Source organism: Gouania willdenowi, chromosome 7 (assembly GCF_900634775.1).
Source record: "Gouania willdenowi chromosome 7, fGouWil2.1, whole genome shotgun sequence".
In the NCBI taxonomy this organism is placed as follows: Eukaryota; Metazoa; Chordata; class Actinopteri; order Blenniiformes; family Gobiesocidae; genus Gouania; species Gouania willdenowi.
Window position 1 is genome coordinate 24,871,652 of NC_041050.1, and position 15,710 is coordinate 24,887,361.

The following is a 15,710-nucleotide window of genomic DNA, read 5'->3' on the forward strand; positions in this document are numbered from 1 at the left end:
TTCAGTGAACTGCTCGCGGCACGGAGCGGATCAACAGCGGATTCCTCCCGACAGGAGGATTGTTTTATCGAGCTTTACAAACTCACCGGCTCCGCTTCTTTTCTCTCACACTCGTTGTGTTCGTTTTGGAATTTGTCAAAGGGAACTTTTCGCGTGTGTGGAGTTTGGAAATCCGTCCGTGCGGAAATGGCCGTGAGTCGACGGCTCGGTGTGAGCGAGCGGCCGCTGGTCTCCGTGTAGTCCTCAGGAGAGGAAAGGAAAAGGAAAGTCAGCGCTAAAAGCTTCCATTTGATCTTTGATGAAGCGCTTCGCGGCTCTGCTCCGACCTGGGACACTTTGGATCTCCCCAGCTCGGAAACCAATCGATCTGTGTCTCTTCCGATCGACTACGAGAAGGATTTACGCGTGTAAAGTTGCAGGAAAAGCATGGAGACTGTAAGTCGGCAGAGCTTCCAGCCTCACCCGGGACTGCAACAAACTCTGAAGCAGTTCCACCTCAGCTCCATGAGCTCTCTGGGTGGCCCGGCCGCGTTCTCCGCCCGGTGGCAACATGAGCTGCTCTTCAAGAAGGACGGGAAGGAGCCCGAGCCACCGGCGCTGCAGCATCTGCCCCCGCCTGTGATGCCCGGGCCGCTCTTCATCCCGTCCGACCGCTCCACGGAGAGGTGCGAGACGGTGCTGGAGGGTGAGACCATCTCGTGCTTCGTGGTCGGCGGGGAGAAACGTCTGTGTCTCCCGCAGATCCTCAACACGGTGCTGCGGGACTTCTCGCTGCAGCAGATCAACTCTGTGTGCGACGAGCTGCACATTTACTGCTCCCGGTGCACAGCCGACCAGCTGGAGATCCTCAAAGTTATGGGCATCCTGCCTTTCTCAGCGCCGTCCTGCGGCCTCATCACCAAGACGGACGCGGAGCGGCTGTGTAACGCCCTGATCTACGGGGGAGCCTACCCGCCGCGCTGCAAGCCCGAGCTGGGCGTCGGAGGGGCGCTCGAGCTGCACGTCACCGACCGGAGCTTCAGGGTCTACCACGAGTGCTTCGGCAAGTGCAAGGGCTTGTTCGTGCCCGAGCTGTACACCAACCCCAACGCAGCGTGCATCCAGTGCATGGACTGCAGACTCATGTACCAGACCCACAAGTTTGTGGTGCACAGTCACAAAGCGCAGGAGAACAGGACCTGCCACTGGGGCTTCGACTCAGCCAACTGGAGAGCCTACGTCCTCCTGGGCCAGGATTACTCAGGGAAGGAGGAGAAAGCCCGGCTTCAGCAGCTCCTGGATCAGATCAAGGAGAAATATGACTTCTCCAACAAGTACAAGAGGAAACTATCATCCAGGGTAAGTTTGTATTTACTTTCTCACACTGCTGTGGACCTTCACTCATAGCAACAAGCTCTTTATCATCTGTTGAAACCGATTTACATCCACTGAAGAGCCACTAAACACATCATCATTCTTCAGGATTCATGTAAGAGATGGGCAACTTTTATTATTATTATTATTATTATTATTATTATTATTATTATTATTATTATTATTCATGTCAGCATGAACAATTTAGGCATTAATACAAGACAGAACAAAGAGTCTTAGTGTGTTTTTGTTCTTGTTTTGTGTATTTTTCTTGTCTTTTTAAGTACTTACTATTTTTTGTATTTTACAAGATGTAGGGCTGGGCGATTTTGGCTTTAAAAAAAAAAAAAAAAAAAAAAATCCTGCTGTGATTGTCCTCAAGAGTGCATCAAAAAATGCATTGAACAATCCCAAAATAAAAAGTCAATGAGGCTCTGTCATTCAACAATTTCAAGCTTTAACCCAGGTTTAAGCAAAAAGTGCAACAGCAACTTCACAGTTGCTTCAATTTTCTGAGCATAATGCGAATAAAAAATTGAAGAAAAAAAAACATTCTTTTTTAACTCGAATTCGCAAAATAAAAATTGATTTTATATCCAAATACGATTAATCGATTAAATCAATTTTTTTGCCCAGCTCTAACATGATGCTTATTTTGAATCGTTTTGTAGTTTATTGTTGTCGCTTTGTATCTTTTTCAGTTTTTTAGTGCGCCTTTGTTGTCTTTTTGTGTATTTTTTTGGTCATTTTTTCTTTGGAGCTCATGTCTTATGTAAGTAGTTGGTGTAAAGTAGTTCCAAATACAATCTTCAGCCATCCATCCATTTTCCGACCCACTTCCTCCCTTTCAGGTTATGGGGGTTTACTGGTGTCTATCTCCAGCTTTTTACAGGAACCAGGCGGGGGTACACACTAGACATGGAGCCAGTCCATCGCAGAGCAACACACACACACACTCCCATTCACTCCTATAGACTATCTAAAGGAAACTGTTTATTTCAATACTCTTATTAAGGTTTAGCACCATTATTTCACTGAGTGTAAATATGAGGAATAATAGAGTGAGCATTAATAAGCAGTCATCCAAGCATTCCAACCTCAGACAGTGGTGATTTAATCTTTAGTGACAATCTTTCCTATAGGGGTGTATATAGTATACATTAATAACTGTGATCCAACTGCTTTGTGTGAGTGTTGATAGATAAATAGATAAATGATGTCTAAAAGTCATTGAATTGTTGAAACCTTTATTGTTGTGTATGAACGCAAATATATTACGGGGCAGACATGGGCAACATGTGGCCCTCGCACTAATTCTAAGTGGCCACCAAAGTTGTGACTCTGAACATACAAAGTGACAGAAAAATACACAAAATCACAACACACACAAATATAGAAAAATATATAAAATACAACAATAAATGCTCAAAATTTGAAAAGTAACAGTAAAATACAAGAAATTACTTCAAAATCACAAAAAAAATCAGCAAAATACACAATGTCATCAAAACAGTAGGAAAATGCACAAAACAGCAAGAAAGCACAAAATTACTAAAAACGCACACAAAATTACCAGAAATGACAACAAAAATATAAGAAATTGATCCAAAGACACACGGACGCTAACAGCTATAATGCAAAAATTGACATCAAAATAAGAAAATGCACAAAATGACTAAAATCCCCACACAAAATAACAAAAAATGTACAAAAATACAAGAAATCACTAAAATACTACAGAAAACCACCACTGGAACACACAAAATGATATCGAAACAGCTAAAATATAAAAATTGCTTAAAATCCCACACACAAAATTACAAAATCACTTAAAAAATACATCAAAAATATACAACATGATTCTATAAACACAAAAATACTCAATAACAAAACCACACAAATTAAATTAAAAATATTCAAAAGACTAGAATACACAAAACACAACACAAACAAGCAAAACTGTTTAAAAAAAATATACAAAGCTGGCAGGACAATGAACAAAACGACAATAAAAAAACATCCTTCTTGCCTGTGTTAATGCTCAGATTGGTCATTATTCTAATGTTGATATGAATGTTGATCATGTGTTATAGAGAGCTGATAAATCTTTGGACATGCATTTCTTCTTAAAAACAGTTTCCAGTAAACATTGAGATGTCTGTTTTTTACCTCCGTGGCTTAGAGAAAGAAAGAATATATGCACAGTACTTTATTCCTTGTAGATACAGACCACATACAGACTAAACCACAACAGAAACTGATGCTCCAGCAGAATTCACAGACTTCTCATTTGTGTCAGCCTGCAGGCCTTCTATTAAACCCAACTATGTATGTCTGGGTGTCACGTGTCCAACTTCCTCTGTGGGTTTTTTTCAGTGATGTTGTCACTCAGCCATAGAAGCTTTTGGATGCTTCTAACCTCGTCTGAAATTGTTATACAACAGTTGACCGCTGCATTATTCGTCTGGTGAACTGAAACAAACCCTTATAACCCATGAAGAAATGTGCATTGTAAGAAATTATGAGTCAATGTGTTGTGCACATATTTAGCATAAAACTACACTGTAAAAAATAAGTTGCCTTTCAATAAATTAATAAAATCCGTTGTAAGCATCACTGGATCCCGGGCCACATGAACTGTGAATGAAAAATAGTGCTGAGGTCAGTAAAATGAAAAAAAATGTGCGAGTTTTCCAAATAGACTTGCAGAGAAAATCTGTAACTACTGTTTAGTTCTGATTTCTTACCATTGGAATTAGCTTCTGTATTTGGTATTATTTATTGTAAAACACTACATGTGTGGAATATAACTTTAAAAAGACACAATAATAACGTCAGAGCTTACTTTTCTCTTGTTTATTGATGAGTTGTTTTTTCTTCTTGGGAATTACCAGGATGTAAAAATGTCATTAATATCTTCTAATCTACTTAGTGTTGTGAGGGCAGGGGATTTCACTGAGAGGGTGTGTTACTTTGGTAAACTGATATAAAAGAAGCCCCACCCACCCGTTGTTGAAAAAGACTAGTGGCCTCATTTGCATGAAGTGTTCAACATGAATGGAGTTGATGAAGCTTGGTTTTCAAAGTTGTGTGTTGGAAACATAATATGATCCCAACAAAGGAGAGCATTCAGCAAACATCCAAACACTATTCACACCATCCACCCACCCTCTGACATACAGTATGTGCACTTCAGACGCCCACCTTTGCATGTTTCTTCTCGCCATTCTGGACTACTAGAGTAGTTATCGATAATCGAGAAAAGCTGCTCTTCTTTGCTGATCATTTAGTCGGGATGTCCCGATACAACCTTTTCACTTCTGATATGATACCAATATTGTAGCCTTGCATATCGGTTGATAATAGGGATGTAACGATTAATCGTAAGGCAGTTAAAAATCGATTCATAGGTATCACAGTTGATATCGATTTTCTGACAATTGAATCGCAGTACTTTTTTTAACCAGCAGAGGGCGCTATCCGGAAGTGTTGGCGGCGGGCGGTGTCTGCTAATACTTTCTTTCTGGCCGCCTTCTACTCTTAAATATGTTAATAAATGATTCATTGCCCCTTTAGCACTGAAAGAATATCTGTAATATTACTTGAATATCTGTAAAAGTCACATTTTGCTATTAGCTCTGTCTGCTAGCATAGCTTATCTTCTTCACTGCAAGATATCTGCATGCCAACCGACCACTGGGTTACCAGCGCCCTCTGCTGGTCCAAACAAATATGACGTAAATCAGTGCAATGACGGTGTATTTTTTTTTTAAAGTCCAATTGTTAAGGCACAAAATACATTTTCAGTTGCACTTTTAAAAGAAAAAGAACTATTATGCAGTTTTGCATTGTTTATTATAGAACCAGAATTTAAATTAATAGGCTTCATTTTCATTTGTATTATTCCTTTATTTATTTAATTCAAGATTTATTTTTAGTTAAATTGCATTGTTTTGAATAGTTTATCAAGGAATTCTTTTGACAATGAAAAATATAAGGAAAATAATACAGTATTTGTCTACAGTCCCATTTTGTAAATGAAAAAATCGTGAGAGAATCGTATCGGGAGTTGAGTGAATCGTTACATCCCTAGTTGATAACGATATTGATCGATGCAATACAGCACGTATCATACATACTTTCATTACTTAGTAGTATGGAATGTTTTAAAAGGCTTGATGAAGTGATGTTACTCAAACAGAGAACAATAGTCAGCAACAGTAGGTTACATTGTTGGAGTGTGAACCACAGTCACCTAAAAGCTTATATTGGTGTTTTTAGATGCAGACCGATAAAATCCTACATTCGTTTTCTGGCTGATATCGGACTGATATCAATATCGGATCGGGACACCTCTAACATTTAGCAAACAATGAGGACCAGAGTTCTCTTCAGACTTCAAGTAGGCACACCTTAAGGACTTCCTCAGTTAGATGTGCAACTCTTTTTCTGAATAAGCAGTAGGGATGTAACGATTCACTCAACTCCCAATACGATTTGATTCACGATACTGGGTTCACGATACGATTCTCTCACGATTTACTTTACAAAATGGGACTGTAGACAAATGATGAACAATAGTCCTTTATTTTTTGGGGGGAAAAAAACTAGAAAAAACTGTACTATTTTCCTTTTGTATTTCATTGTCAAAAGAATCCCTTGATAAACTATTCAAAACATTGAATACATGTTTATAGTCACTTTTTCAAGTTGGAGGTCGGAAAATTCAGAGTTCTGAGTTGCTTGGAACGCAGCATTAGATCACGATGTTAGGTATCGTTTGATCATGTGAGATTTCTTTTCTTAAAGGAAGATCAGTGGCTGGACTGAATGTTTCTGTGTGTGATTTTTTTCTTCTTTTTATCTTCATGTGTAAAGTCTGTAACAGATAGAACTCTTAAAGGTATAGTGGAGGATGTTATTTTGGCTTCTAATTCCAGTTGGATCATCAAGACTATAGGTCCTCCTAATTGTCAATCATTCTGACGTAAGACTGTTGTACGTGCTCATCTCTAGCTAGTTTTCGCTTGCTGCGCATGCACAATTTCAAGTGTTTTTTGTCTCCCGAGCTACGGTTTCAGCCATTCATTGAAGCTTGCCGTTCTCACCGGGTGCAAATCTTCTTTTGGAAAGTAAGCTTGTATGAGCGATGCCGACACCAACTTGTAAACTAAACTGTCCACGAGGAAAACTGGGCTTGTGCACGCTCTCTTGCACACGTTTAATAGGTGTTCCCTCTTGGAGCAGGTAGAGTGTTGCGCATGTGCATTTTTTCAAAAAGTGGAGAGGGCATTTCTTTTCTAAACTTTGGTAAAATTCTCCTCTATACCTTTAAGATTTAGAAAATCCTGATGTGTGAACTCTACTTAATTCTAACAGCACTCACATTTGAAGTGGGAACAAATGTTGTGCGTTGCATTCTGCAGCTAAAGGTTCGTCCACTGCTTCGACCGTCCCGTTATCCTGCAAGAAGCCTACCATTCTTCTGCAGCCTGGTGTCTGGTCTCCAGCTGAAGAGCCTGCTTGTTTCAGGAGGGAGGAGGGGGAGGGGTCTTGGCCTAGAGGAAGTGAACTCCCAGAGGGAATATAAACCCTATGTCCTGTTTCATGTGTGAGGCACACAGTTGGCTGCAGCCTGCTGACTCGCAGCCATATCCGCACGGTAATAGGACGGCAGCTGCGGATGTCACAGTGTCATCCATGACTCCTGCTTCATGACTTCCATTTCCATACTGGATTTGTTTTTTACATAATTAATATTTTTCTGGCTTCTTTTTCTTTAAAGCTGTGTAACGTTGACTTGAACTTTGCAATGTCAGTTTACACATATTGAGCTGGTAAAATTCAAAGTTGTTGTCATTAGAATGAAGGCATTGGTTACAACGGACATAGATTTCTACTCTATCACTGGATTAAAAACAAATAGTTAAACCCACTCCTTACACGTGGGTTTATGCTTTTAATCATTAAGTTAAAAAGATGAAAAGGCAGGCTCAGAAAATTAAGTGTTATTAGTTTGGGCTGCAAAAGGTCCATGAATTTTCAAAGTTGGAAACTTTAGAGGGTTTTACAGGAATTCTTGCGAATGAATGGAGACTTTAAAAAACTGAAGGTTGGCCCTGAACAGGAACGTTTAATAAAGTTAGGATCATTTATTTCAGCATCATCTCGATTTAAACAAGATTTCATGCAAAACATACCTGTACTTATGTTGAGAGTATATTTGTTATTCGTCAGTCACATGCACATGGCACACTGCTTAGTGGGTATTAATGTATTGAGGCCACGCTCTTGTGCACTCCTCCATCATGTGCACAGATGATTTTTAGAACTCTGGACTATTACTTTTAAAATTCAGTTGAAATCACATTTTTGATGCTGATGATCCTTTACTTTCTGCAAGTCCTAAAAAACAAGATGCTTACAAAAGTTGAGTAATTGCAAAGTTCTACTTACAAATAAATCTGTTTTGAATGGATGCTAGTATTGATGTTTAGATATGATACAGCTGTTAGAAATTACTCCTAGTTTTCAGTTAATCCCAATAATTAATTTCCATGAAAAGTTTCTATTTTTAAATATTCCCCAAACTTCGGAGTTTAAGTTCCTGTGGAAATTAACATGACATTTTCTGCCTCAAAGTTGCATCCTCGTATTGGTTTTATAGTTTACATTAATTTTCACCCAAATTATTTAGTGTTTCTTTAATTGCAAACCGTTCTTTTGGGAATATTTTGTAAGAAATTAAAGTGATTCCAAAGTGTTCAGAACTCAACTTTTGATCCGGTCCACAGCTTGTGATGCTGTTGCATGAGCTAGTCGTATGGGGCTCGCGGCTGTTACTAAAGTAGAGCCTTCTCTGTACAGACAAACAGAAACATGAAGACGAAGCTATCATCTATGGGTCAAAGCGAGCACCGAAGGGTGCACAGAAGCTTCTTCCTGCTCCGATTGTTCTTTCACATTTAACAATTCAGCAGCAATAAGTTACCATGCTTTTGGTGGTTTTAAAGCCCTGTTTTGCACGGTTGCCAGATCTTCCTGACCACCCACAATGCTGTGCGCTCTACGTCATCACCGATATTTCCTGTTTATAGTCCGCACCGAGAGCGGTTGCGTTCACTCAATTTCTCTGGGCTTCCATTATAAATGTTCCAAGACCTACAAAAACTCTAGACTTCGTTTGCTTCTTCACCCCAAACAAACGAGGCGGACTATCTGAAAAAAAAAATCCTACAACGTATTTAACCGTTCGAGGATCCGTCGGTGTGAATGAATCCTTAGAATCATTGGAAGCTATTGTCTATCTCTATCCTCTGCTGCTCACCCATCCCCCGTCTCCTCTAACTTTATGTGCTAGTCCGTCCGCCAGCAGCCACCTCTTGTGGAAAAATGAGTGGAACGGTCTTCTGTATTCCTTAGTCTAGCCATAAAAGATAAACATCGCATTAACACAAAACATTATTTATTAAACCTTTATTTACCTCCAACCGGAGAATCACCCTCATGTTTTGCATGAAATCCCACGCAGCTGTGTGATTTGAGATACTTCTGCAGAGATGTTCCTTTGATTTCCTGTTTCAAAATTTCCAAAATTCTATTTCAGAGTTTACTCATTTTCATTTTGTCTCTGTTTCCTCATCTTTCCCCCCTGTTTAGATGACTTTACTGACATAAATAGGATTAATAAAGTCAACTACTGTACGCTGAAATAATGCGAGATTAAAGATGCAGTATGCATAATCATGAGAGTTGTATAGAAGCAACCACGCTCCCCTTCCCCTCCCTGTTTTGAAAACTATCGTCCCTTTTTTTTTTTTTTTTTTTTTTTTTTAAAAAAAAAAAATGAAACCTATCGTCCCTAACTGGTATCCTCTTAAACACACACAACTGTGGAGCTCTAAGTGGCTTTTTTCCTCAATAGAGACTAGTTATGAATGTAGTGGCTTTATCCTGTGTTATTGGAGAGTTTTCTGATGTTTTAGACGGAGACTCTGACATGAATGCACTCTGTAGTTACTGTCCTGAGCAGCGGCTGCTGATGAGAGCTATGCCCCAGCCACAACACAGTAACTAAGTGAACTTTATTTATATAGCGCTTTTCACACACAGAGGTCACAAACTGTTTAACAGTGAACACAAATAAAATACAAACAATAAGATACATAATTATAAAGGCAGCTCTATTGGCTCTGGAAAGACTGGTTAAAAAAGCTGTTGAGCTGTTTTTTTAAGTCTCCACAGAGTCACGGGAGCGCAAGGACAGAGGAAGTTTATTCCAGAGACGAGACACAATGACTTTAAAAGACCTGTCTCCTTGGGTTTGTGGCATGTTCGAGGAACTATTAGCAGACTCCGAGGGCTGGATCAGATCAGTGATATAATATGGAGCCTGTCCGTGAAGTTCCCTGAAAGTCAGGACCAGAATTTTAAAGTTCACTCTGAAGGCAACAGGGAGCCAATGGAGAGACTTCAGAACAGGAATAATTTGGTCTTTCCTGTTGGTGTGGGTCAGGAGCCTCGCTGCAGAGTTCTGTACATAATGTAGGTGGGTCAGCTCCAGGCGACTGCCGGTCTGACCCACATTACTCACGCATCCAGACTGCAAAATCATTCTGTCATGTTCTCTCCACCTTGGATATGCTTCTCCTAGCTTTACATGTGCTTTATCCCATCTTTTCTCACTCTCCCTGTGCAGTTCCAGAGAATCCGCAAAAACTCAAAGCGGACTTCCGTAATGCGCGAATATGTTTGGGACTTTGTACTGTTGCTTCTCCACGTAGGTCTTTTTCTGCTTGCTTTACTGTGTAACCGCTGTGCCTAACACCGTGATGGAGACTTCTCCTGCTGGAATGTCAGCCATTGTACTTTACTCCAGAGGACGTGAATGTGCATTGACTTTATTTGGGCAGCCAATAGTAACACGCCAGTTAAAAAGACCTCTGATTGGCTGAAAGGTTGTGTCACACACCTGGATTTCTAAACCTCATTTATAGAGACCAGAGAAGACACTTTGGATTACAATATGCTCAAAGGTGATTATGGATTTTTGAACAAGTTAAGCCAAAAAAACATACATACTGCAGCTTTAGGTCGCAAGAGTGACGTTGGAAATGCGTTGCAAATGCTCAGCCAGTCGTTAAACATAAAAAAAAATCCCATGGAAATGTTTGATATGATCCAAAAATATTATTTGTGAAACCTTTAATTACCTCAAACCTGAGAATCACCTTCATGTTTTGCACTAAATCCCACACAGCCGTGTGACTGGAGAAGCTTCTGCCGTGACTTGTCACCAGGTAAACTGATCATCAGTTTACCTAATACACCATCAGCTAAACCTGTCTTTGTCCCAGAGCCTTTTCACATTTGAATGCAGTCATAATAATCTAAACCAACACGTTAAAAACACACTTCAGATGGAGCACTTTGTTCATTTTAATCACAGGATAACATGATCACTAGTTAAACCATTACACACATAGCGGGATTATGGGCATTTGGAAAATTTGAAATATTAGTATTTTATTAAACATTTAATCACCATTTTTCCAGTGAAAAATTGCGTCAGTGTTCCTAAATGTAGAACGCTATGGCAGGGAAAACCAGATTTTAGGGTGAAGTCCATTAAGTGAATGATATTTGGGGGTGGTTTGATTTTTGCGCTGCATCATTCAGAAAGCTGCTGCCTTTGTTTATGACAATAGTGAGCCTGCATTTGGCCCTCCACCTCCCCCAGCATCTATGGCACGACCTTTCCCCCTCTAAATAAAGAGGTGACCCACCTCACCCCGCATATCCGGCCAATCGTGTGCCGCTGAGCAACTCCCACGAGGCGGATGACTGTATAACAAAGACACACAAACCCACACTGGCAAAGAATCAAAATTAATTACCTCCCACTGGAATTGTGATGCAATAAAATCAATTTACTGTGATCTACAACCTGCTCTCATCTGTTTCAGATTTAAATGAAAAGAAAACTTTTGCTTTTTCGAAAAACACGTCTGAGAATGAGACACAAAAGCGTTTAGATAGCAGAGGCATTCTGATTGTGTGTGTGTGTGTGTGTGTGTGTGTGTGTGTGTGTGTGTGTGTGTGTGTGCGTGTGTGCGTGTGTGCGTGTGTGCGTGTGTGCGTGTGTGCGTGTGTGCGTGTGTGCGTGTGTGCGTGCGTGCGTGCGTGCGTGCGTGCGTGCGTGCGTGCGTGTTTTCTTCTCTGGGGCTGAATCAGCTGTAGGAGGAGATTAGCATGAGCTCACTGCCTACTCATTTCCATCCCCATCTGCCTGCGTCCCACAGTGATGCCCACAACCCCTACCTCTGCCCAGACGTGCACACACTTAAACACACACTAGCGCTCACGGACGTTGCACCCGACAGCGTGCAACACAAGAACAACTAGATCTGTTCTCCCTTAAGTGACATGTTGGAAGCTAATGTTTGTTCAAAGTAGAAATTATATCACGATGATGATCATGATTTTCAGATCATTTCACCTATTTTCAAGTTATTTACCAGTAAAACAAACCAATTCACTGTCTTAAAGTCATCGCCCTCAATGGAAAAAAGATCATTTAAGTCAGGGTACTTTTCAAACATTAAAAAAAAAAAATGTTAGTAAGCATTTTATCAAACTAGTTCCAAGTACAATTAACATCAAACAAAAAGGCTGAGATGCAGAACTTCAAGTTCTTTTAGTCACAGTCTTTTTGCTTGTTTAACAAAAGTGATGTAACAACACTTGAAGGCAACATATCAGTCTAGTGATTTTTGATCTTGTCTGCACATGCTGTCAAAGGTCAACACTACAAGAAGTGCAATCATTATGAGACAGCAATGCATGTTTTGTTATTGCAATAAAATAAATTGATTTATTTTATTGCTTAATTGTGACCATCACCAGCCCTCCCTAAGGAAGGGTAAGAAATCTTTTATTATAGGGAGGATATAAAAAGGGAGAGCAGTGTTACACCTTAGTGGAGAGGGAGGGGGAGGCGGAGGGGAAAGGGAGCAGGGAGGAGAGACTCAAGGTAGGAAATAGAAAGGGTGGGGAAGAATAGATTGTTTTACAGTGAGGGTGAGATGTGAAGTTGTAGAATATATTGTGCTTATTATATTGTGTAATCAAGCCAGTATAGTGACAAGTGTGAAGCTTAGCTATAATGGTGGTGGCTGTGGACAGGGGGAATGAGTGAATGGTAGTACCTAAAGCAGGTATTTGGGATAAACATGTCTAAAGTTAAGCCCAGTATGAGTTTTATCCCACATCCCAAGGCGTGCCAGTGAATCGTAGACCAGTATATGTGCAAAAAAACTGCGACCGCAAACCCAGGAACTGCCCCGGGCCCGCAGATGCAGCCAGGCCAGCAGAAAGAGTGGGAACCAGGGAGCCCCAGGCCACCCCCCAGACGCCGCCAAGATCCCAGGCTGAGAGGCAGCCACCGCCCCCCACACACACATCCGAGGAAGCCCCAAGCAGCCGAGCACCCAACGCATCCCGCCACCGACCCCAACCCCCAACCCCAAGGCCCCCCGCCAGCATCCAGCCCCCCCCAACCCCCCACACCCAAGCACCCAACCCCCGAGGGGAGGGCCCAGAGAGCCCCCCGCCCGAGACCCCAGCAGCGGAGCAAAGGCCCACGCCCAGCAGACGGCCAGAGCCGCGCCGAACGGTCAGCCAGCGGGCACACACCGGCAGGCCCAGAGCCAGCAGGGATCAGACCCCAGGCCAGAAGGACCCAGAACGGAAGCAGCACCAAGAGCAGCGCCCCCAGGGACAGAGACCACGCCCATAGTCGCCGAGGGCACCAAGGGGATGCTGCAAGTTGCCCCGCCGGCCCACAGGGACACCGACCAGGCACCCCAGAGCGTGCTAGATCGCCTTTCCTTGATGCCGCCCACGCGATGCGCCCTAGACCTGATTTGTTTTTTAAGGTTACACAAAAAAATCCTACTTTAAGCAGTGTTTTGAACCCCTCATTTCCCACAGTTTGGACAATCATATCCTTTAATGTTACTGCTTTGGTTACAATAGGTTTGGATGATATGGACCAATATTCATATCTCAATATTTGTCCTCAAAATGGCAATTTTTTTATTTTTTTCAACATAGTTTTACATTAAAAACAATAATGGGTCATGGAGAAAAATGCTACAAAGACCCTTTTATTAATCTCTAACAGCACAATATCAACATTTGGAATGTGTGATTCAAGTCTGTAGCGTTGCTTCTTTTAGGGCAGCTCTGAGTTGCTGAAAGTAGTTTTTAAACGACATTCAGGACGTGGTCCCTTTAAGAAATTCAGCCTGTAGGAGGTGTGTAAACAGTGTTTCCTCAAATGTCTCTCAGTGCTTCCAACACTCAGAACTGATGGAGTTTTACGGAGGATAGACGTACATCTGCACTGAGCCTCTGACAGGCAGCCGCTAACAGAGGAAGTAGCACAGCATGTCCGTGCAGGGGGAGGGAGGGGGAGTGGAGCGTACTTCTGCGCTTATTGAGTGCTTAATAATTCTTTGGTGTCTCTACTCTGTAGTGTTGACTTGAGCTTGACTAGTGAGTGGTGTGATTTGGCAGATAAAAAAAAACCTTTGGCAATGTTGTGTATGGGCCACAGACACAGCACCGCGAGGGTATAAAATGTGCACTACAGACGGTTCTACGATCTCCGTGATTTGGCAGATCATCATCATGTTTTAATCCATAACAATCTAATATCGTCAGATCGCACACCCTTAGTTCAAACTAAGGATGATCGGACGATGACTTTATTGGCTCCATCATTTCCTCCAAAGTCTGCCTGTCTTTGTAGCAATTATCGTTGGCCAACAGCCAAAGAATAGGGACTTTTTCAACCTAATAGGAAGCACAAGTCTTATTTTTCATGCTAACTGCTTTGCAAACTCTTTATCTGGTAATTGTTGATTGATTTTGAAGCCAAGCCAAAACACAAATTGAAACACATTTTGCCTTAAACAATTGAAGTAACTGATCCGTTTTTCTTAGAGACGTTGGCGTGTGTGTGTGTGTCTCGCGATACCCGATCCATGCCTCTACAACCGATTAATCTAGGTATTTGTGGCTAATTCCTATCGATTGGAGGCTGCTACCGATGCAGCCGTATCTCTCACTTGTTGAACCGGATATCCGGTTGCATCTGTTTATCGTTCACAACTTTAGCTATCATATAAATAAAGCCACTCAACAGGGTTCTCACCAGAAATGTTTCACAGCGTAGGGGGATCACGTGACATGCAAACGAACGCCGCCGGCGCAGTTGTTGTGGGGGGGCTGGCACTTTATATTTATAACTTTCTGAGAGCCAAATTTTGTGATGTAAAGCTAAAGTTGTTGTTTTTTAAAAAATATATTTGTTACTTCCTTACTTTAAAGCCAAAAGTTATTTGTTAAATTGGTAAACGGTCATGATGAATGGAGTTAGAGAGTTACGGTACTCATGCTTGGTATATACTGTAGTTCCTCGACAAATTAGGTTATTAGGACTTATAAAATATATCTATAAATAAAGGACTTATTAGGTTCACCGCCCTCCCTCCTCCTGTCCTGGCTGCATTAAACTCAGCTCAAACCACCACAAACACCCTCTAAAACAACGCAAATCATCACTGACTCCTAAATACAACGCCACCAGTGCCCGATTAACTTTGCTGTGCCTGTAAAGCTCTGTCCGTTTTATATGTAGCGAAGTGTGCTCCATGAGAACATGATCAGCTTTAATCATCTTCACCTGCTCAGTGTTCGAACTGTTGTGTCTGGCTAACTAAGAATAACTCAGTCCGTGTTGTCCTTTAGTTCTTTTTATTCCAGCCTTTTGTCCGTGCCTCGTAAATACACATTCACAGCCAGCAAGCTACCTCAAGTACAACCATTTCATTGAGAACTTCCGGTTTACAAAATAAAAGTCCGTTGGAGCAACGTTATTAGAATGTTACATTCTAACAACATCTCATCAGAGCTACAGAAGATAGGATAATTTAAATGAGGTTAATTTAAACTAAGGTGATCAAAACTTAATCAATAAACTTGTTCAGATTCAGTAAACCAATGATCCCTGAGAGGAAATTGCGTGACTGTTCTCATACATCTTTATATGACATAAATAATTGAAAAGGAGCAGTCATAATAATCCATGTCACTACAACATTTTTGTTTAATTATGAGTTTTTTTTATTTATGCGTATTTATTTAGTTTCCTCACAGGAGTTAAAAACTAAAATTTTCTTTAAAAAATTATAAATATTTCTAAAAAAGATGGAATTAAAAAAATTAAAGTGGAAAAAACGGATTTTGGAAAAAATAAAACGGATTTTATAAGGCCCTGCATTGGTTTACCT

General features: G+C 41.1%; 1 protein-coding gene across 1 annotated transcript in view; it reads left to right on the forward strand.

Annotated features, from left to right (window-relative positions):
* The window catches only part of skia (v-ski avian sarcoma viral oncogene homolog a), a 94,006-nt gene continuing 78,296 nt past the window's right edge, over nt 1-15,710 (forward strand). Inside the window, exon 1 of the mRNA XM_028453519.1 lies at nt 1-1,338. Within this exon, the coding sequence (XP_028309320.1) occupies nt 427-1,338 (912 nt within the window). The 5' untranslated portion in view covers nt 1-426. The remainder of the gene's footprint in view (nt 1,339-15,710) is intronic.